Source organism: Amphiura filiformis, chromosome 16 (assembly GCF_039555335.1).
Source record: "Amphiura filiformis chromosome 16, Afil_fr2py, whole genome shotgun sequence".
Lineage (NCBI taxonomy): Eukaryota > Metazoa > Echinodermata > Ophiuroidea > Amphilepidida > Amphiuridae > Amphiura > Amphiura filiformis.
Genome location: NC_092643.1, coordinates 4039863 through 4065187, shown reverse-complemented (window position 1 = coordinate 4065187; position 25325 = coordinate 4039863). Strand labels below are relative to the sequence as shown.

Sequence of the window (25325 nt, the reverse complement as noted above, 5' to 3'; positions counted from 1 at the left end):
AATTTGAGAGAGAATAGTATGCCTGTTATGGGAGCATGGTATGGTGTTTAGCCGTGGGTGCTTAAATTTTGTTGTATTTTTACGCTTGAGCTATTGGGCAGATGGGGCAGTGGTGAGAGGGCTCCCACATGGGAATCACATGTTTGAATCCTGCTGCTGCACATTTTTTCCTATTCATGCAGAGTCATATTATTTGGGTTAAGTTTCTTCTCTTCGCTCAGGAAAAAAAAATAATTGCAATTCATATACATGTACTGCTTGTCAGCGAACCAAGGTGGTATTTCTTTGATTTTTAATTTTGTATGACCAAATGGTGTACAAGTTCAATTTTGCTAATGGCTAGCGTGTGTCTCAGTTCATTTGTAGATCCTAGGATGCCGAAAGCAAGACGTGGTCGGAGCTGTCGGTGGGCCAGTGCGACAAGGAAGAAGTTTGGGTCAACAACGGAGACAGATGGCGGAGCCGCAGCTTGAGGAACCATTCCAACTTGTGCGGCAGAGGACTGAAGAAGCTCAGCACCAGTCTCTTCGAGTTGCCAGTCCTCATAGACGAGTTTCCGAGAGTGCAGGTACCCCAAGCTCAAAATCCAGGGCCTTCCTGTGGTCTAGGGCAATGTCGCCCAAACAGTAGTGACGGGATGTTAAACCCCACAAATGGTGAGTTCAATAGTATGCCTCATTTTGCTTTTGTTAATAATGAAACGTTGGGTTGGGGATGAATAAGATACAAAGCATAACCAAATTCTATGAATGCCACACAGACAAACATAAAGTCTGAAAAATCAGTGAAGCATAAAATGCGCACTAAAGCAGCGCATGTAAATCCATCATACAGGTGAAAGCACTTTACTAACTTTATCATGTAAATATCCATTGAGGAAGTTTTGTTTGAATGTTGTTTTTTAATACTGTCGGAGAAGGGGTGAGTTTAAGGGATTGGTCAAGATCATTCCAGAGGAGAGCACCATGTGTTTTGATGGTATTTCTAGCTAAATCCGTATTAAATAATTGGATGTGAAAGTCTTTAGAATGTCTGGTATCGTGGGTATGGATGTCATCATTAGTAGTAAAGAAGTTGTCGTAGAGGTCATCTGGTAGCATTTTGTAATGAAGTTTATGCATAAAAATTGCTGTTTGAAATTTGAACATGTCATGGATTTTAAGGGCGTTTAATTGGTGGAAAAGTGGGTCAGTGGTAGGAGAAAAAGAGAATCCAGATTGCGTTGTTTTTATCTGCCCAGACAATTGCACAGTAAGTTAATAGGGAAGGACAATTGTATTTTAATAAGGTTTGCAAAGAGGCCTCCGGTAGAAAAGTGCGGACTTTACGTATAATACCATTTTATTTTGACACACTTTTAGTGACGTGTATAGTGTGGGATTTCCAGCTGAGGTTATCATCAATAAGTAGGCCTTGAAATTTGGTAGTATGAACCAGATTTAATTCGGTGTTATCTATTAGTGCTTTTATATTTGTTTCAGATTTATTATTGTATTTATTTCGGAAAGCATGAGTGAACATTTAATTTAAACCAATTTGATATTAAATTAAGCTTAGCATTAATAATGATTCGAGATGATGGTGATGTTAATGCGAAAAAAGTAAGTTGGTATCATCTGAAAAAAGGATAAAGTGTGGGACTTTGGAACAAAGGGGAAGGTCATTAATATGTAATAAGAAGAGGAGGGGACCAAGAATTGACCCCTGTGGAACTCCGCAGGTGATATTAGTGAGAGGAGAAACTGCTTCATTCAATACCACACATTGTTTCCAATCACTGAGATAATTTCGAATCCATGTATTGGCCAGACCTCTGATACCATAATGATCGAGTTTGTTCAAAAGGATGTTGTGGTTTAAGGTATCGCATGCCTAATTACTGAGGTCAAGGAAAATGCCTGCCACGTGTTGCTTTTTTTATCAAGGTTTTCGGCAATTTTGCAATAAAGCTCTTAGAATATCATGAAGTGAAATAAAATTTAAAATACGATTATAAATGACTTTTTCAAGAAGTTTGATAGTGATGGTAGAATTGATATAGGCCTATAATTAGAGAAATTGTGACAATCGTATACTTTAAAAAATGGGTGTGACTTTAGCAATTTTTAGTTTTGTGGGTACAATACTGGATGATATTGAGGAATTGGAGATGTGGGTGAGAGTAACGCTTATTTCGAAGATAATTGATTTAGAAGATTGGAGCTTATTCCGGCTACACCAGAGCTATATGTGTCGTTTTTTGAAGAGAGCTTGATAATTTACTCAATTGATGTTGGGGAAAGGAAGAGTCTTTTGTTGTTTGGAAAGTCATTGAAGGTTGACGGGGAATTATTATCGGTTCGGTATTTTTCGGCCAAAAGTGGTCCGATGTTTGTGACAAAGTCATTAAATTTCAATGCAATGTCTTTATGATTAATGGCTTTATGACCGTTAACGGTATCAGTAATGAAATCGGGAAATTTCAATTTTCTGTTTTATTTATTTATTCCTACCTAAGAGTTGTTCGAGTTTGCCACATTTATTTTTTCATGTTATGACTATGAAATTCAATTTCGGCAATACAAAAAAAAAAAAAGAGACAGTTTGGGCGACATTGGTGGGCCCAAAAAGCGTCTTTTTGGGGTGGGTCAGTTTGTTTATAACAAGTTCATTATTCAGCAAATAAAGTAATAAGGTTAAGCAATGTTCAGGCTCTCCACAAGCACATTGTATCCAGTAAACGGGATAATTTTAAATTCCAATTTGAAATGTTGGAATTTCACAATTCCATCAAAAAGAGACAATCCTCAAGTCACAATCAAAAATTACATAAGTTTGCAATTGCAATAATGCAACAATTAAAGAATAAGAAAGGAATCATCAAGTGCACAAGCACAAATACTGTAATTTTACAATGTTAATTTTAAAGAATAGTAAAACAATCGTCAAGTGCACACGCATGAATTTTATTGATTTTCACACATTGTCTTTTAATGACCAAACCGTGTGCCATGAGCTTGAGTACTTGGCACATGTTGATTGTAGTCTGGTATGATCAGTATGATCATGGTCATCGGAAATAAACTTGCATTCACAAATGGCAATACATTTTGTGTTTTCAGCTTCTTTCTTGAGGTGTCTTATTTAATTATATTTAGGCACATGCATATTTGCCTACATAGAGTTAAAGAGAGCCCTCAAGGATTATTTTCAGACTTTCTGGCTGGATGGGTTTTCATCTCTAGAGGGGGCTATTATTGATTCTCAGCAGTCTTCATCAGGTGATGAGCTAATTTGCATATCACCTGGCGGAAAATTTTAAAGTGCCACATGTACACATGTGGCATCTTCATTGGGCAGGTGGCTTGGAAATAGAATCACTTTTGTGAATGCTGTTGGAGTATCAACACCTTGGACAAGTTTGCTGCTGACAAGAAGCAGTTTGTAATTTTCCCTCCCACCCTCCCATATATTTTCTCTGGGAGGCAGCTATCTTGCCGGCAGTTTGGAGGTAGTGGTTAATTAAATCTGTGTGGTTTGGAGGAGTTCAGGTAAAGATGGAGCCATGGATTTGGGTGGTTGGCCTTTTAAAGGCTGAGCTATACTCAGGGAATATATATATTTCTTATTTCAAGTAATATTTCGGGAGGAATAATGTTCAGTATGGACTAGTTATATGCAACCCTTGTGTCCACATACTGGGTAAAGCAATGTTATGTAATTGCGACTGCCTTAAATCATACTGTTCCTTTTTACAGGTTATGCTTTAATAAGGTCTTGGATGATCTAATTCGTCACATGTCTTGAGCCTACGCGCTTTGCAAAGCAAAAAGATGGCATTGTGACAGGCCTGAAAGGTCCGTGATAAGCGATTTATATGCAAGCCGTGAGCCTTTTGTACTTGGCAAAGCAAAACATGGCTTTGTGAAATGCTTTAAATGCAGTCCAGGATGGGCTAATTATATGCAATTATGCCTTGAGCCTGTAGATGTACTTGGCAAAGCAAGATATGGCTTTGTCAAATGCCTTAAATATAGTCCATGATGGGCTAATTATATGCAATTATGCCTTGAGCCTGTAGACTGACTTGTAGTATTGGGACCCGTCATGAGTACGGGTACGGGTACGGGTCCCGGACCATGGGTACGGGTACGGGTACGGGTCCCAAGCCATGGGTACGGGTTCGGGTCCCAGGTCATGGGTACGGGTACGGGTACGGGTCCCAGTCCATGAGTGCCTAGAGCCTGACGAGTACGGGTACGGGTACTACAAGTCTGCCTGTAGATGTACTTGGCAAAGCAAGATATGGCTTTGTGAAATGCCTTAAATGTAGTCCATGATGGGCTAATTATATGCAATTATGCCTTGAGCCTGTAGATGTACTTGGCAAAGCAAGATATGGCTTTGTGAAATGCCTTAAATATAGTCCATGATGGGCTAAGTATATGCAATTATGCCTAGAGCCTGTAGATGTACTTGGCAATTAGCAAGATACATGTATATGGCATTGTAACATGCCATCAAGAATGTCCATGATGGGCTAATGATATGCAAGCCATGCGCCTGAAAGTTGTACTTGGCAAAGCAAGATATATGGCTTTGTGATATATGCCTTAAATGTTGCCCATGATGGGCTAATATGCAATTTTAAGCCGGTCTTCTCTGGAAAAATCGCCTTGAGCATAGGTACTGGGCATGATCATTTACTGGTATAACAAGATGCATGGAAAGTGTACCTATGTAAGGTGTATTCCGTTATGAATGACTATCTACGTTGATATGTACATATTCTAACTATGATGGTTTGCTTTATTCCAGATTGAGAGCTTCAGGAGCAGCGAGTTACGGTCGTGTACGGTGCTCAATAGGATGTCGAGTCAATATTGGAGGGTTGGGATGGGTCAGTTTGTTTATAACAAGTTCATTATTCAGCAAATAAAGTAATAAGGTTAAGCAATGTTCAGGCTCTCCACAAGCACATTGTATCCAGTAAACGGGATAATTTTAAATTCCAATTTGAAATGTTGAAATTTCACAATTCCATCAAAAAGAGACAATCCTCAAGTCACAATCAAAAATTACATAAGTTTGCAATTGCAATAATGCAACAATTAAAGAATAAGAAAGGAATCATCAAGTGCACAAGCACAAATACTGTAATTTTACAATGTTAATTTTAAAGAATAGTAAAACAATCGTCAAGTGCACACGCATGAATTTTATTGATTTTCACACATTGTCTTTTAATGACCAAACCGTGTGCCATGAGCTTGAGTACTTGGCACATGTTGATTGTAGTCTGGTATGATCAGTATGATCATGGTCATCGGAAATAAACTTGCATTCACAAATGGCAATACATTTTGTGTTTTCAGCTTCTTTCTTGAGGTGTCTTATTTAATATTTAATATATATACTTAATAAGATTTTAAAAAAACGAAAACAAAATTCTAGGTCGATCCTTCATGTAAATGATTTGGTGTTAGCTGATCCGAACCCTAACCCTAAGCCAAATCATAAGCCTAATCCTAATCCTAACCCTAATCATAGCCCTAATCCTATCCCTAATCCTAATCCTAACCCTAAACCTAATTTCGTGTAAAATTAGGCCTACATAAAGAAATAACCAAACTTGATTAGAATATTGGAAACTTATACAATGATAGCCTCATATGCGAACTGTGCCTACTGCTATCGCTTCACTCTTGAATCCCTGTTATGGAACTGTGACAAAAGATTTATATACACCCTATCAGAGCTCTCTATGTTGAGCAGTGGGGTGGTTTCTCGCGCCTACTCCTGGCTGTTTTTCCGGCGCCCGCAGTCTTTCCCCCCGGGGGAGTGGGGAATGTCCTAATTACTAATTATTCCACAAGGCGCTGAATAGATGCCAACATCATCCCAATGTTGACGTAAATGTATTTTGTTTTTTTATCAAAATATTAACCTAAAAAGCACTAGTTACAAAATATACAGCTGAAATCAATTTTGATACCAACATCTTCAACTTACCTTGGCCAAAAGTAAAGGAAGTGCCCCTCAAAATAACAACCATTAAAACCAAAATCATCCTGGTTTATACAATGATGGGCTGTCGGAGCTCGAGTGTCCTGTTATAGATATAAAAAAGACATTTTATAATATTAAAATCAATCAATTGGGCAAAATTGCTGTAAAAAGTGAAAATTTTCGTAATTTAGGGTTTTTACTGGGGGCAGGGGCTATTTTGACGTGCCTCCTAGCAGTGAGAATTAAAAATCCGTGCTTAAGATATTTCTATACTAGTTTCAGCCGAAAAATTACTAAGAAATTAAAGAAGTTCCTCCACTGATCTAGTCGGAAAATTCTTTTTTTATAGTTTGTGGTGATCAGTCAAACATTCAATTGGCGAGGGAAATCAAGCAAATATTTCCTCACAACGCCTCTGGCAACGCCCTTTCCTACCAATTTTTCGGTCACTCGTGGGGGAAAGCCTCTGGACAAGAAAAACCGCAACAGGCGTGGGGGCAGCTCCATCTACCGGACAGAAATTGTCCAGAATTGCCCTGTGCATCTTCTTTTCCGACCGTTAAACACCTTAATTTGGGGCATAATACTAATAGTGTAATGTTGCAAATTACCACAACATATCACCTTTGTTTGGGCTAAAATAGTATACAAATATATACTGCCATGAGAGGTTCTGGTTAAAACTATGGGCTCGAGGTGAGATCAATAGTATTAATTGATCTCAACGAGGGAAAATAGTATTAATTGATCTCAACGAGGGACCATAGTTTTAACCAGAACTTCGAATAAAGGCAGTATATATTTGTTTTATATACTTCATTAATATATTCTTTGTTTATTGATTGGTTAAAAGAAAATTATTTGACGTTTGGACTCTCCAGCTTCTATCCTGAGTGAACAGCACGACCAATTTAAGCATATTCTATATTTTGCCCTTCAAGGCTAAAATCGGGCTAACCAATTACAGCAGCGCGAAATCACGCTATGGCAGTTTCGCGTGCGTGAACCGCTCCGTCGTATCGAATGCTCGCACGCGGAAGGCATTGTCAAAAGTTCTATTTACGGCTTGGAGGTACTATTTACGGCTCATCCGGGACATTGAAAATACTATTTACGGCCAGTTAGAGGTACTATTTACGGTTTAGAGGTACAATTTACAGATATGAGTACTGATGGTAGAACTATTTTTGGTCATGTGATCCACTTTTAACCAATCAATGAACAAGAATATAATATATTAATGAAGTATATAATGTAAAATAGAAAGCTTTTGCGGGCTTCGTGCGCAATTGTCCCAGTAAACAAGCCAACAATTATGACAATCACCCGGGACCATCAGGAACATTTTCATCGCTGCTCAACCCTGATATGCCACCGGGCACAACAATTTTAAAAAAATATATAAAAAAAAAGAAGCAAAGTGCGCAGCCTGTAATGGCATGCAGACCTGGTAATGGGTCAGCTTGATAACAGGAGGGTGCCTGTTCACGCTATTGTTCGACCTTGGCTACATCATTTTTAACGCATGCGTGTTCGTCAATACAGCTTTAGTCTCCTCCACCTTCGCAACACGGTACGTGGAGTGACTGGAATCACACTGACGGCGGAGGAGAATACTAGCTGGTCAGACAGTTTAATTCTATCAAGCAATACCTGAACAATCACCGGCATTTGATCGATTTACTACAGAATATATTGTATACTTAATTAAAAATTGTAAACCTGTTAACTAATATATTTGTGTACTAAAGTATATCGACACGTGAATATCATCATTTAGGAAACAAAATGGCCGCTAATCCGCGTATTGTCTAGACCAAGGCTACATCTTCCGGTTTGGTTACGTCATTTCAGATGCCCATCCCGACTATTGATCCCTGTTGATAATCCCTCTGGCTCAATATCGGGACTTTTTTGTAATCAAAATGTACAATACTTATGGCCAAATTAGTGTGAAAAAGGCTAAAAGCACGGCGTTCCTCAACATCCGCAAAGCAACCTTTAAAGACCATATAATTTATTTATTTGCGATATATTAGAGAGGAGTCCAGAGCAGTGAAAAAAGCACTGCTTAACCATATGATAATTAGTAAAAAAATTGTTTGTTTGTTTTATTTGCATGTGAAATCAGCCGATTTAATCTCTTATCGGTGCTTACATGGTCAAGGTATAGAGGTAAATACTAAATTGAACACTTTCAACGTTAAACTAAAATAATAGACACTTAATGATGAGCACATCAAATCATTTGGGTATTAAACGTATATATAGGGTGAGTAAAACAAACGTGCAATAGGTCAACGAATCAATCATGATGCAGTCATGTCTACAGTAGAATTCATCTCGACCTTTGCAGGACTTAAACCCCATTAAAAGCTATTAAACCAAGATAACACTCATTGAAGCAGCTCAACTGATTAAATCAGATCTTCTCTGGTTGTGCACAAGTGTCTGTTTTACATGTGCGACATCGCAATAAAGCTGGTATTATAGCTTCAGTTGGGTAACCGATTAGTTTCAGTTTTTTCAGTTTCAGTTTATTTATTTACCATATCAACGCAATGAAAATATATATAATACATAATGGTAGGATGACCAAAAAAAGAGCAAAGCTCGAGAATACTTTGGCCACCCTGAAAGGTAATAACAAAATACAAAACAGTGCAAAGACAAAGACACCATTTATGTGTAGACAAAGACATTACCTACAAGTGGGACAGACATTCGCTACATGTTGGCAACAAAGGCAGATCCATGAGTAAACCACACTCCCAGACAGTTGGTTAGGTTCATAAGGATGAACGAAACAAGCGTGCAAAATGGAAAAGCAAAAGCAGCATAACAAGAGAGCAAATGACACGAAAAGGACAGAAATGTCTGGAAGTGCGGACTACAAATAGATAACACTATTAAATAACATGAATAATATTCAGAGCATAAAATAATCACCACTTAATGATAATTAGACAGTAAATTCACTTTATACATTAGTTTAAATTTTTTAACTGATAAGGAATTACGAGTACATGTCTCAATAGCATTCCATAGAATGGGACCCTGTCTTCTGATCGTATTTCTGGCAAGATCAGAGACAAAATTATGAGGGCGAAACAATTCAGAAGACCTGGTACCATAATTATGAATTCTATTGACAGTAACAAAATAATCAGAAAAATTTACAGGCAGTAAATCATTCGTAAATTTATACATAAACACAGCTTTAGATAATTTATGAATATCATATACAGTAAGAGTATTAAGTCTGGCAAATAAAGGTGTCGAATGTTCAAGAAAATGAGAATTCGTACAGAGACGCATAATACGCTTTTGTTTGCGATGAACTAAATCTAAATTGCAATTATTACGGTCGGCCCAAATTAAACTACAATACTGAATATGTGGGAGAACTAAGGTATTATATAATGAAAACAAAATGTTCACGTGTAAAACGTGCTTTAGTCTGAAGAGTATGCCAGAATACTTTGAAACAATATTTGCAACTTGGACATTGTGATCTTTCCAAGTTAAACATTCATCCAAAATTAAACCAAGGAATTTTGTACTTGAAACGCGAGAAATAATGTGATTATCAATGGTGATATGAATATCTGGATAATTGCGGTTACTGAACCTATTTTTAAAAATCATATAATTACTTTTGTTAACATTAAGTGATAACTTATTCGCCTTGAACCAAGTAGAAATATTCGCAAGATCGAACTTAACATTATTAATTAATTGAGTCAAATCATTGTGAGATACCAAAATATTAGTATCATCGGCATATAAAATAAAACGAGAATGTGTACCAGCAGACATTAAATCATTTATATAAATAATGAACAGTAAAGGCCCTAAAATTGAGCCTTGAGGAACCCCGCAACATATATTTAATAAAGACGAATTATGATGATTATAAGTAACAAATTGAGATCTATTTGTGAGATAACTCCTGAACCACTCGAAGGCTATACCACGAATACAGTAATTAGAAAGCTTGGAAAGAAGAATATCATGGTTTATGGTGTCAAAAGCCTTCGAGAGGTCCAGGAATAACCCAATAGTATGCTTTCTCTTATCTAGATCGGAAATAATATTATCATATGCTTGAAGAATGGCCATTTCTGATGAAAAATTAGGACGGAAACCAAATTGATTTTTATGAAGTAAATCAAAGCGATGAATGAAGCTATAAAGTCTTTTATGAATTATACGTTCCAATATTTTAGAAAAAACAGGTAGGACTGAAATAGGCCTGTAATTGCCAAAGATATCATTCTCGCCACTTTTAAAGATAGGGACTACTTTAGCAATCTTGAGCTTATCGGGCACTACACCAGAACTTAACGATAAATTAAATATATGAACAAGAGGAGGTGCAATTAAATCACTAACTGATTTAACAACGTCCGGCTTTATGTCATCAAATCCACTACTAGCACCAGACTTTAAAGTTTTGCAGATGGAGAGGACTTCAGTCACATCAGTTGGTAAGAAAAAGAGAGAACTAGAGGGAGAACTGATTTCTCTCATAAAATGTTGAAAATTAATGTCTGTATGAGAAATGTTACGTGCCAAATCAGGACCAATATTAACAAAATAAGAATTAAAATTATCAGCAACAATTTGAGGATCAGAAATATGACAATCATTAACTTTGAAAAAAAGGAAGGAATATTTTTTGGTCCTCTATGTCGTCCCAAGATGTTATTAAGAACATTCCAAGTTTGCTTTGAATTAAACTTAGATTCTTCAAGTTTCTCAGCATAATAGCGACGCTTAGAAATTCTGATTAAAGCAGTAAGTTTATTACGATAAGTCACATAGGCAAGTTTATTAGAATCTGTAGGACGACTTACATACTTCTTATGCAGCTTTTCTTTGCGAAGGATAGATTTTAAAATCGCTGAGGTAATCCAAGGTTTACGAGGAATGCGACGACGGCTAGATTTAGTGAGGCGTTTAGACAAATTGGAAAATGGAAATTATAAACATCAGCAAATTTATGACAAAAAGCATTATACGCATCATCAGCAGACTCAAAATCAGTGACGAAGTTCCAATCGACAAGACTTAAATTATTATGAAAGTTGTTAACTCTGGTTTGGTTGAATAGCCGAGTTGGAATTTGAATTGAATTAATGTTAGAAACAGAAGCAGACTTGGTAATTTGATAAATAGGAAAATGATCACTAACATCAGCAATGACAACACCAGATTTAATATTATGCGTAAAGACATTACTAAAAATATTATCAATTAAAGACGCTGTGGTGGGCGTGATTCTGGTAGGCCTGTCAATAAGAGGGAACATATTAGGGGAAAAATAGAAAGGAACTCGTTAATGGTATAATTATCATTACAATGTAACAAATCAAAATTATAATCACCAGATATGTAAACATGTTTATCTTCAGAATTATCTTTAGTTAAACAATTGGTAAGATCATTTAAGAACATATCAGTATTGGATCTATGGGCACGATAAACATTACCAACAATAATATTTTTTTTACCAGGAACTGAAATTTCAATAAAAGCAGATTCGGAATGGTCCATCTCTTCACTTGGCCCTTCAATTAATTTTAAATCATTTCTAATTTTATACGAAAGTGAATTATGAACATAAATAGCAACACCACCACTTCTTCTTCCATGACGAGGCACACCGTCATCATCCCTATATCTTCGTGTTAAAAATTGCCGTGATAGTACGATGAATCCTCACGTTTTTCAACAACTACGCATGGTGATTTTATTCGAGATAGGCCATGCAACTCAGGCTAAGCATACAATTTGAGATTTTGAGCGCCTGCCACACTGTTTCTATTCTATGTTTTACGATTTTTGCATGATCAATATATGGCTGGCCGTAACCGCCACAACGTGGAGCTGCTACGCGTAGCTTACTTTTCGCTTCGCGGAGCTAAATTGACCAATCATGTTAGATCTTTTCATTACGCGGAGCCAGTGGATGCATCCTCGTTCCAGAGAGAGAAAACTCTTGCCAAAATTAATGTTTACTATGGGGATTTTAAATGAATCGATTGTAAATAAACCACGACCAGTTGTACAGGATCAATACCATTGTTTGATTAGTGTATAGTCAATGTTACCTTGCATGCATGTGTCATGTGTGTGGCGTGTTTGTTTGTTTGTTTGTCTACTGTGTCAGGCCAGGATCACTGACACCCACGGTACTGATACTCTCATACTATCACGGTGATCATATTGTTGAATGTTGTTGACTTAAAATAATCATGATGCAGTCATGTCTACAGTAGAACTCACCACGACCTTTGAAGGACTTAAACCCTATTAAAAGCTATTAAACCAAGATAACACTCAATGAAAACGGCTCAACTATGTTACATCAGATCTTCTCTGGTTAAATACACACTGCACTTGTGTCTGTTTTACCTGTGCAATGAGCAATGAGCTGGTATTATAGTTTCAGTTGGGTGAACGATTATAAAGCGAACGCAAGGTAACAATACTGTGGGCTTTTGTTTACGAAATGAGACAATAGTCTGCTTATTGTTAACCAGCGTTCTTGAAAATGAGAAGCTTAATGACTTAACACGGTTTAGAAATAATTTCTTCATATTTTTTGGTACAAAAGTACCAATATTTCCAAACACCTAAATTAGCTAAAATTTAGGACATTGCAAAACTATATTTTCTAGAATTTCAGAGAATACTTTAAATATTGGCCGGTTATTTTTTACACAGTAGTGACGTCAACTAGGCAATGGCCTGTACTTCTAACATAAACTATTTGTAAAGGTCACGCGTCAATGGTGAGCGCACTGAGTATTGTGTATAGGAAAACGGACAGTAACTACAGTATGTATGGCCTACTACTAGTATATAAAGTAAATCCGAACTGGTTTGCAGTTTGTTGAAGGTCGAATTCCGCAGGGACACCGCGCAAGTTATACAAATTAGCTCCCGGCGATACACTGCAGATCGCAGAACTGTGTGCATAGTTTACCACCACTCTGCCTAGCTATATAGTTATGTACAATACTGTATGAGTTTCTTATGAGTGCATGTCCATCTTAATAATAAGTCAGTTCGTACTTTTCATAAACTACTTTTTGAATCATAACTTTCGTGACCGAGGATATCTTGCAACTACGTGACGCTCGTCTGGCAAATTCTTAATGAATAAATTCGCTTCACGTAATGAGTAAGTCGTACTTAATTAGTCAGTTTTACCTCCGAGTAATGAAAAACTCTAACATGATCATGATTGGTCAATTTGGCTCCACGGAGCAAAAAGTCAGCTACGCGTAGCAGCTCCACGTTGTGGCGGTTGCGGCCTACCATATCAGTATCCCATATGATATTTCTATTGCAAGAAAATTTTATTTGTTGTCAGGTTTTATCTTAAATACACTAACTGGAAATTAAATACACTAATTAGTGAGGACCGGTATTTTGCTGTGGATATGTTTAACTGCAATTTGCGGGTAAAAATTTGAAATCCTGAGTAAAAATTTTGATCATATTCAACTCTTTGAGAAAAAATTGATATAAAAGAATGCATGTAAAATCCAGCTGCAATACAATGTACATTATTGACACACTATCACTCTCTTTATTTACGGCAATAATAGAATATCGATTTCAATCGAATTGAATACGATGCTCAGTTTTGAGTTTGTAGTTGACTACTAAGCGACCTAAGCGATCGATTGCTAGCCAATCAGATAGAACTCCTTTTCTTGCGTTCGGTGAAATACCAGTCGCCCGTCGCTCACCAACGGAGTATTAAATTTATATTTATCGAATAGGAAGTCGACACTGTGCGAGGCTCCTGTAGGAAAACATAATCTTCAATAGCAATAATATTAGACCCATCTTCTTTGAACCAAGTTTCGGATAATGCAATAACAGAAAAGGTATGTTTTAATCCTGAAAGAAAGGCATTAATTTGATCACAATTTTTATTAAAGCTACGAGGGTTAATATGCAAAATTGAAAAATCATCATCACAAGAAGCAGAAATGTCATCATGATCAAAAATATAAGAACAGGAATGTGAAATATCATAATGATTCAAATTATCAGAATTATTCAACATGTCATTGAAGACAAACGGATTAAATTTGAGACTTAACATTCTATTATAATCCATACTATGGTCAAAACTAAATAAAGCAAATTTAAATTCATTGTCATCAATATAATGATTAAAAGGGAAAATATCACCGGTACATTTAAAACAAAACCAACTCTCATGATTAAGATCAGAATAAACACAACGGGTGTGATAGAATGTATTACACCCATTACACAAAATATTTGGCTGGTGATGCGTGATGTTTTTGTAACAAGAATTACATTTTTCAATCATACTCAAAAGTAATTACAGAATTAATATGTATCAAATAATACAACATTTCAATGATATCAATAAAATAACATTCACTTACCATAGCTGCCAACATGTAACACAAAAAACACTCAAACAGATATACCAGATAAAATCGTTCTGCCAAAATACATAACATATATAATATGAACATAATCTAATAGCGTACAAATAGAAGCACAAAAGCAAGTTGGAACTGTGTGGAACTGTGTAGAAAGAAAAGTTATGGGAGCATGAATTAAACAGATTATATCACCTGAGCACAAGAAATGTTGGAGATCAACCGAGCATAAGATGGATAACAAGGTCACAATTAAGGTGGTATAACAGGCAAATTAAACCAACAATGTTACTAAAAACATTTATTAAGATGAGAACAACAAATTTCAATTTAAACTTGTGAGAGTCAATGCGATGAAGATGCTTTGAAGCCATGCAAATTAATGGAAAAGTTCAAGTCCAAGTTTAGCAAACTGCGAAATTCGCAAAGTTCTGATGAAACCAAGCATGGCAAGCATGATACATATGGTATAATTGTAAGCAAAACTCAAAGTCATGTTCAAAATTTCAAGTCCAAGTGCAAGTAGACTTACGATAGGCAAGTTAGCCGTTCCAAACAACGTTGTTCACAAAGAGCTGGACTTTGGTTCCTGTGGTACGGATCTTAGCTTTATTCCCCTCAGCTACCAGCTTCTCCCGGATTGGAACAAGGCGTCTCCTCTCGGCCTGCATCATAGCTGGAAGGTGAGGTGCGACTCCGAACTTGGACTTGGAGCCATCATGAGAATGGTTCAATACCATGTCACGGTCCGCCATCCGGACAAATTTAGCGATCACCGGGTGAGGTTTGTTGCCAGATTGTGATTTTGATGGGAGACGATGGACATTATTAATTAAACAAGAAGTCAGCAGCTTGTGGTATCTTCAAGTTGTTTATGAGGTGTTCACGAAGTACAAGTTCAGTGTTTTCTTTTGCGACATTGGGAACATTGAAGAAAAGAAGGTTTGACTTCCTGCTATATAATTCCGTTTCAAGCTTGGCTTGTTCCAGGGCTTTAATCTTAGAGCGTAGTTCTGCCTCCAGTTTTGGGACTTGAGTTTTCTGAACAAATGTTATTTTTTCCTCTAAGATGCCAACGGAAGATTTAACGTGCTCAACATCTTCTTTCACCTCCTTAATTTCTTGTTTCACATCATCCAGCTTTGCACTCATGTCTTTGAATCCGCCATTCAAACGTCCCTCCATTCTGTCGAGTGTGGTAAACAACTTGGTTACGTCAAGCGTATCGGCGCTCACTGTGCTATGATGTAGATCATGCCGTATACTGGTATGCATAGGGGAGTCCATTGTAGTACAGTCACTGTCCGAATCCGACATGAGTTTAGAAGATTTTGGTTGTTTTCTAAGCGAATAAATTGAATTTGGTGAAGTTTCCGAGCTCGTTTCCGACCGTGATCGTTTAGGAGGCATATGGAACAGAATTAAAATGATAGGCAGCGCTCCAGGGACTAAATATCCCACACAAGTTCAGAGCTTCTCAGTGCGACGTCATGCACGCCCGAAATCAATCAATTATAAAGGAAACGAAAGGAAACAATGGTATGTGTACCTTTGTTCACGAAATGAGACAAAGACCTGCTTTTTGTTAACCAGCATTCTTCAAAATGAGCAACATAATGATTGTTGACTTAACACGGTTTGGAAATAATTTCTTCATATTTTTGGTGTTATCTGTCGTTTATATATCCTTCCTAAAACACAAAAGTGCGACCCTCTCCAAACATCTAAATTAGCTAAAAATTTAGGACATGTTACAAAACTATATTTTCTAGAATAGTTTAAATGTAGCTTGTACCGTTTTTTGTGGCATCCTTCAGAACGGAGCGGTCCGTTACCAATATAGCTCAATATTTTCGGTCAAATCTCCATTCAATTAACACGGGGGAGTTGGCTAGCTATGAGCTAGCTATGCTTTGCCCTCACTCATATTTTACAAAAGTGCGACCATTTCTGAACATCTAACCTAGCTGTAATTTTAGGTCATGTTAGAGAAATATATTTGCTAGAAGTTTGGAGAATAAATTAAATATTGGCTGGTTGTTTTTCACACAGTGATGTTAACTAGGCAAGTGTCCATTCTTCCAACATACATCATTTGTAGAGGTCACGCGTCAATGGTGAGAGCACTGTGTACTGTGTATAGGAAAACATACAGTAACTGCAGTATGTGCCACTCAATATTCACCTTTCGTGAAAAAAGGAAGTGAATCGCAGCTACCGTTTATTTTTGCTGAACCATGAAATGGTATCAGCCTATATGAGTGAATGTTACTAGCTTACTTACTAGCTTACTAGCTTACTAGCTTACTAACTGACTAACCATTTGGTCTGAAATGGACATATCTCGAAATGCCACGAAGGTGTAACCCCCCGAGTGGTGTCAAATGGAAGAGAAAACATTAAAGAATATAATAAAGAAACACAGGGGGTGCTACTGCTAATAGTTTTAAAGTTGTGGTCCATTTTGATTCAGAAGTCGCCAATTGGGCTACTAAATCACAGGTTTGCACTGGGAGACAGCTTGTCTGCTATTTTGATAACAAGCATATTGTTTCCAAGAAAGTGAAGTAACTATTGTGAAATTCCCAAAGTATTATTAAAACAGTATCTTATTTAACAAGATACATATTTGGTGCATACGCACCAATATGAACCTCGCACCAATCGATCCGTGTTCAACGTATAAGTGACGTATATTTCATTGCTTAAGCATTGGAGAAATAGGTAACCTTGAAAATAGGGACCCAAATTTTTATGATTTTTCTTATAACTTTAATACTGTTAGGTGTACGACCCCCAGGTTGGTTTTATTGTATTTGAGCCCGATCGGACAAAGTTTGAAATTTGACCCCTCCGTAATGACCTTTGACCTTGGTTGACCTCGATTTTATTTCGGGCATGTAATCCCCTCGTATCAAGGATTCCACCCACCAAGTTTGAGCCCAATCGGACAAAGTTTGAAATTTGACCCTTCCGTAATGACCTTTGACTTCGCTTGACCTCAATTTTATTTCGGGCATATATTCCCCTCGTATCAAGGATTCCACCCACCAAATTTGAGCCCGATCGGACAAAGTTTGAAATTTGACCCCTCCGTAATGACCTTTGACCTCGATTGACCTCAATTTTATTTCGGGCATATATTCCCCTCGTATCAAGGATTCCACCCACCAAATTTGAGCCTGATCGGATAAAGTTTGGAATTTGACCCCTCCATAATGACCTTTGACCTCGGTTGACCTCAATTGTATCTCGGGCATATATTCCCCTCGTATCAAGGTTTCCACCCACCAAGTTTGAGCCCGATCGGACAAAGTTTGAAATTTGACCTCTCCGTAATGACCTTTGACCTCGCTTGACCTCAATCTTATTTCGGGCATATATTCCCTCGTATCAAGGATACCACCCACCAAATTTGAGCCCGATCGGACAAAGTTTGAAATTTGACCCCTCCGTAATGACCTTTGACCTTGGTTGACCTCGATTTTATTTCGTGCATGTAATCCCCTCGTATCAAGAATTCCACCCACCAAGTTTGAGCCCGATCGGACAAAGTTTGAAATTTGACCCTTCCGTAATGACCTTTGACTTCGCTTGACCTCAATTTTATTTCGGGCATATATTCCCCTCGTATCAAGGATTCCACCCACCAAATTTGAGCCCGATCGGACAAAGTTTGAAATTTGACCCCTCCGTAATGACCTTTGACCTCGATTGACCTCAATTTTATTTCGGGCATATATTCCCTCGTATCAAGGATTCCACCCACCAAATTTGAGCCCGATCGGACAAAGTTTGAAATTTGACCCCTCCGTAATGACCTTTGACCTCGATTGACCTCAATTTTATTTCGGGCATATATTCCCCTCGTATCAAGGATTCCACCCACCAAATTTGAGCCCGATCGGACAAAGTTTGAAATTTGACCCCTCCGTAATGACCTTTGACCTTGGTTGACCTCGATTTTATTTCGGGCATGTAATCCCCTCGTATCAAGGATTCCACCCACCAAGTTTGAGCCCGATCGGACAAATTTGAAATTTGACCCTTCCGTAATGACCTTTGACTTCGCTTGACCTCAATTTTATTTCGGGCATATATTCCCCTCGTATCAAGGATTCCACCCACCAAATTTGAGCCCGATCGGACAAAGTTTGAAATTTGACCCCTCCGTAATGACCTTTGACCTCAATTGACCTCAATTTTATTTCGGGCATATATTCCCCTCGTATCAAGGATTCCACCCACCAAATTTGAGCCCGATCGGACAAAGTTTGAAATTTGACCCCTCCGTAATGACCTTTGACCTTGGTTGACCTCGATTTTATTTCGGGCATGTAATCCCCTCGTATCAAGGATTCCACCCACCAAGTTTGAGCCCGATCGGACAAATTTGAAATTTGACCCTTCCGTAATGACCTTTGACTTCGCTTGACCTCAATTTTATTTCGGGCATATATTCCCCTCGTATCAAGGATTCCACCCACCAAATTTGAGCCCGATCGGACAAAGTTTGAAATTTGACCCCTCCGTAATGACCTTTGACCTCAATTGAACTCAATTTTATTTCGGGCATATATTCCCCTCGTATCAAGGATTCCACCCACCAAATTTGAGCCCGATCGGACAAAGTTTGAAATTTGACCCCTCCGTAATGACCTTTGACCTCGATTGACCTCAATTTTATTTCGGGCATATATTCCCCTCGTATCAAGGATTCCACCCACCAAATTTGAGCCCGATCGGACAAAATTAGTGACGTATATGTTGCTTAAGCTTTCCAGGAAGCTTTCCCTTTAAAGGGAATTTTATCAAACACCCCAAACGGAAAGAATTTCTTGCCAATTTATCACCACGCATGCTCAATACGACAACCTGGTTGTTTATTAATTGTATTGAGCATGCGTGATGTCAACCTCTATGCAGAAAACAAAATATCGTTTTGTCTAAAAACACTATTTTCTCTGAAAATAGTGAAATTTTATATTTTTTATATTACACACTATCATCGCTTGAATATTTGTTTTGATGAAAGTATCATAAATATTTCAATGAAGGTAAATATAATTTACTATATTCAGGCTTTCCCCATGTCCCCACGTTCGATTCAGAAGTAAACACTAATACCTCACAGGAAATTACAGTGTCCCATGATGCATTTATGAAAATACACACTAAGGGTATGTGGTAAATGCTATAGTTGCCTCTGATTGCGCAATAATGGTGAATACTTGTGCGGTGGGGGCTTGGTGGTCAAATGTTATTCCTTCCCATGATGCATTTATGAAAATCAATACATACACACTAAGGCTACAAGGTAAATGCTATGTAGTTGCTACCAACATTTTGAAATATGTCAGATTGAGCTACAACTTAGTACAAATAATCCTTGATATAAGGGCATCATGAAACATCATCTGAGGTCATCCAAGGTCAAAGGTTAAAACTGCTCTGATGTGGCTGTAACTCTGGGAAAACAATCACCGGCACTTGGGGAGTATGAAACAGCAAAGGTCATCTGAGGTCAAAGGTCAGGTCAAATTTAAAGCCGCTCCGATGTGCCTGTAACTGGGAGAAAACAATCCGCGGCATTTGGGGAGTATGAAACTGCAAAGGTCATCTGAGGTCAAAGGTCAGGTCAAATTTAGAGTTGCTCCAATCGGACTGTAACTTGGAAAAAATTATCCCTGACACATGGGGAGTATAAAACCGCAAAGGTCGTCTGAGGTTAAAGGTCAGGTCAAATTTAAAGTTGCTCCGATTGGGCTGTAACTCAGGGAAAATCCCTGACACTTAGCGAGTATGAAACTGCAAAGGTCATCCAAGGTCAAAGGTCAGGTCAAATTTAAAATTGATCTGATCATGCTGTAACTCAGGGAAAACAATCCCTGACACTTCCACAAGTATAAACTGCAAAGGTCATCTGAGGTCAAAGGTCAGGTTTGATTTGAAGTTCCTCCGATCGGCCTAGGCCTATACCCCAATATGCTGTCGAAGTCACATGGTTTAGCTATGGTGCGGTAACCGCTCTAGTTTATGAGTCATTTTACGGCGATACATGATGCAGTCATGTCTACAGTAGAATTCACCTCGACCTTTGCAGAACTTAAACCCCATTAAAAGTTATTAAACCAAGATAACACTCATTGAAAACAGCTCAACTGATTAAATCATATCTTCTCTGGTTAAATACACACAACATATGTTTCTGCTTTACACGTACAATGGAGCAATGCGCTGGGATTATAGTTTCAGTTGGGTGAACGATTATAAAGCGAGCGCTAGAGAACAATTCTGTGTGGTCTTTGTTCACGAAATGAGACAATACGTGCTTATTGTTAACCAGCGTTCTTGAAAATGAGAAGCATGGTGGTTTGCAGACTTAACACGGTTTGGAAATAATTTCTTCATATTTTTGGTGTTATCTGTCGTTTACATATCCTTCCTAAAACACCAAAGTACGCATATTTCCAAACATCTAAATTAGCTAAAATTTAGGACATGTTACAAACCTATATTTTCTAGAATTTGAGAAGAGTACTTTTAATATTGGCCGGTTATTATTCACACAGCGACGTTAACTAGGCAATGTACTATTACCTATAACATACACTAAAACACCAAAGTACGCATATTTCCAAACATCTAAATTAGCTAAAAATTTAGGACATATGTTACAAAACTACGCATATTTCCAAACATCTAAATTAGCTAAAAATTTAGGACATGTTACAAAACTATATTTTCTAGAACTTTAGAAGAGTACTTTTAATATTGGCCGGTTATTTTTCACACAGCGACGTTAACTAGGCAAATCCCCATACTTTTAACGTAGGCTATTTGTAGAGGTCACGCGTCAATGGTAAGAGCACTGTGTATTGTGCATAGGAAAACGGACAGTAACTGCAGTATGACCCAATTTAACTTTTTGTTCACGAGACACAATGTAAATTATTTTGAATAAGAGCACACAATGCGAAATAAAGACACCAGATCTGAAACTGGCTTTAACTTAAGGGATCTGGAATGAGCGTTTTGAGCGTTTCGACAGTATTTTTGTGGGACATGAGAGCACATCAGACATATCGAATTGCATTCTGAATACGAAGAATGTCTTTCTGATATCAAATAATTTTCATTTTTGAGATTCACGGTATAATACAAATTTTATGACAAATTATTAAAATTTGATATTTTTAATTTTTGATATATAACAGTCCTCGAAGTAAATTTTATAAATCTAATGATATACTAATATTCTTAAAGTTTATGTAGCTGGTAGGAAAAGCCGACGATCATTTTGACCTTTCATATTGAAGATATGGATATTTTTCCCACAAAGACCTCATTTTTTGGGGGAAAAAATCCATATCTTCAATACGAAAGGTCAAAATTTTCAATTGATCGTCGGCTTTTCATCCCACCAACATACACTTTAAGTATAAATCATCAGATTTATAAAGTTTACTTCGAGTACTGTTAAATATCAAAAATATCAATTTTTAATCATTTGCTCGAATGTCCTACAATAAATACTGTCCAAACATTCATACCCCATCCTTTAAATCAAGACCAGGGACAATAAAACTTTGGGTGCTCCATTCTACTTCAGTGCCAATGAGGTTAAGCAAATGGCAGTTGTTCCAAATCTAACTTACAAAGAGTGTGCTGACATTCAAAATTTATGTCTCGTGGACAAGCATTAAAATTGGGTATCGCTGTAAAATGTGTCATAGCAACAGAACGGTAAGTGCTAATTACTTTGTTTTTTCACACAAGGTCACTAATGAATATATCATGCACCTAACGTTTTAAAACCTAAAAGTTCAATCTGGTTATAAAATAAAGATGGATTCTTTGCACTATTGCACTTTTTTGACTCACCCTTGTAGAAAATAAACACCCTGTTTATGGACTGAAAATAAAGTTTTAAGTTGAGCACTATAGACATTTAGTTCGTGAAGAGTGTGTTTAATCTTTTGTGATGAAATTTGTATGCAACTTTTTTATACAATTTGCCGACAACTTATGCACCTTTGCATCACTTAAGTTGCAAAAATCACATTTTGATAATTTTACGCTACGTTAAGAGATGGCAATGAAATTTTTTTTAGATTCTTTGTAAGGTATGCTATATGTGATAAAATAAAATGTTGTAAAATATTTGAACACAATGTGCAGATATTTATGAAATATCTACATGGTATTTAAGATAAGTATATACCTTTGTTGGCCAGTGCAAAGTGCTATTCAGGAATGCATGTTTCTTGAAATAATTGGAGAATAAACAAACACAAGGTGATATAGAAATGTTATTATTCTCAATCACAGAAGGACTTATATATCTATATGTTTTGCATGTTCATGTCTAATTAGTACTCATGTCTTTTATTTTTGTATGTGGAGTGTAAAACAACGGCATGGAAGTCTCATTTTAAACAGGAAATCACAGCCAAAACAGATGGATATAAAACTCATTGCTTGTTTCTTTTCCAGCCATATGGTCAAATATAAATAATGATATTAGGAATTCACTTGTCACGTGTACATTTGCCACATTTAAAAAACAACTCAGGGCTTTTTTAAGCAACATCTCAGGGGCTGTGCAATAATTATCAGCCCCCGGGGTAAAATTTCCGAACGGCTCGCCAAAACTCGCTTGCCCCCCCTCTCGGCCCGCCAAAAATGGCTTGCCCCCCCCCTCTCGGCCCGCCAAAAATTCTTTGCCCCCCCCCTTGAACATGCCAAAATTTTGGGATCCCAAATTCCAAACTTTAAATGGTCTAGATGTATGTTGCGAGCGCAGCGAGCAGGAAAATTTGCATATTTAAGCGTTTCCGTACTGTTTTCCTAAGCCTTTTTAAAGCATTTTATTAAAAAGGTGCCCCGTGAATGCGTGCCAAAAATCGCTTGCCCCCCCCCTCTCTGCCTTGCCAAAAATTGCTTGCCCCCCCCTTTCGGCTTGCCAAAACTCCTTCGTCCCCCCCCCCCCCCCACAATTTTACCCTCCCCCAGGGCTCATAATTATTGCACAGCCCCTCATAGCTTCAAATTCTCTCACAATTTTTTTCCATCACTGTAGCCATTTTTTCTTGTCTCTTGTGTTAAATTGTATATAACTTATTTGTAAACTTATTTTGAGGTTTGCTGAGTAGGGGCACTGCGCCTTTGGCGACAGTGCTTTCCTGTGCTTTTCAGTGCTCCCTGGCAGCTCAGGGGCCTCCTTTATGTGTTTTTTCTGCTTTTGATGTTTGTTGCCAAATGAATAAAATTAAAATAAAAATATTAAGAGATGGCAGGGACACGTGTCCATTTCATTCAACATTTTATAAAGATGTTCTGTGTACTTTCATCTAGTTGTCAAAAATGAAAATTCAATTAAATGGAATGACATTTTAAATGAAACCTACCCTTCTAAGTAAATCAAAACTTTTTATTACATTTTACAGATATTAATTTCGTGCAATTGTAGGCACATGTGTGCATTTTATGCATTTTTGCAGAGTTTGTATTCGTTTTTGCATTCTGATTAGCATTGTTTGAACATAATACCATAAACTTAATGACATTAGTGATCCTAGTTTGTACTTTCATGGAGCTGTAGGTAATTAAGATAATGACAAGTCAATTAAATTAATTTACATTTTATAAAACATAATACCGTTAACCGTACATTATGTACACGTGTACTTTCAAGAAGTGGATTGACATTTTATTTTCGACTCGTTAAGAACATGGCAGAGTGCCGAATACGCAAAATTGTTGTTCGGAGTAAACGGCGTTTGAAAATCTTAGTAGTGAGCACTCATTTGAAATGTATATTATAGAAGTGAATATACACGATTTATTTGCAATACTTGCATGTTTTGAAACAATCGATATATCCCCTCAAAACGCGTTTTATAGGGTAGATGCGGTATTGTTGGTCGAAGCAGCCAAAAAATCGATTTTCATTGTCTAAATCAATACATTATTGAAAAATAACACTTTGATGTTTTGCAAAAGGTCATAATTCATTTGTGGCAGGTTTTAATTCCATTTACGAGCATCTTAAAATTGACACTACATCACAATGCATTGACCGATTTCAATTCCGGGTTTTTTTATGCTTTAATAAAGCTCATTCGTGTAGAAACATTAAATACCGTGTTTCTGCTGCGCTTATTTTTGAGGTGATATACCTACTAGTAGTTTGCTGCTGTTTTTGTGATTCTTGTTTAGCTTTCAAGATACGACATGCGGTCACTGCATGTCCTGATTTCTTGCAGTAATTACTTCGGAATTTAAATTCAGTCCCACCTGTTGGTGTGGTACCTGACCTCCATGGGGTCCCGCTCCCACCAGCACTATGCTGTGAATTAGACTGACTTTTCCTTTTTTGTGTATTACCTTGATATGCTCTTGGTGGATTATGGCTGAACTTGTTTGAGTAACTTCTGTTATGACTAAATTTACTTGCATTCAAGTTTAATTTGTGTGTTAAGCTAAGCCATAGTCATCAGCCATCGTCGCGACGCGTCGCCGCCTCACTCAGTGTTTTAATTTTGCTCACGCTTTCATCCAAGTGGGTTTTAATATGGAGGAGGGTCTATTTTGGGGTCAAAATGGGTAAAATTCTAAAGTTTGTCCAATTTGAATGAAAATTAGTGTATGTTATCCTGATATGATTCAAAATATGATGGATATCATCTCAGGGTCACCAGAGGTCAATCAGAGGTCAAAAGGGGTACAATTTCAAAGCTTGTCCAATTTGAATTTAAATTAGTATATATGTGATGTTGATATGATTCAAAACATGATGAAGGTAAGAGGTCAACCAAAGGTCAAAAGTGTTTTTTTAACTTAGTACCAACATTTTTCACGATGTTGACAATTTTTTCTATATTAATTTCAAGG

General features: G+C 37.3%; 1 protein-coding gene across 2 annotated transcripts in view; it reads right to left on the bottom strand.

The window, feature by feature from the left end:
• Positions 1-6097, bottom strand: part of LOC140135433 (spondin-1-like) — a 160321-nt gene extending 154224 nt beyond the window's left edge. The window contains exon 1 of one of the 2 annotated variants that reach the window (XM_072156929.1): positions 5992-6097. In XM_072156929.1, the coding sequence (XP_072013030.1) occupies positions 5992-6049 (58 nt within the window). In that variant the 5' untranslated portion in view covers positions 6050-6097. The remainder of the gene's footprint in view (positions 1-5991) is intronic. The other variant, XM_072156930.1, reaches the window with a different exon arrangement.
• Positions 6098-25325: the final 19228 nt, after the last annotated feature.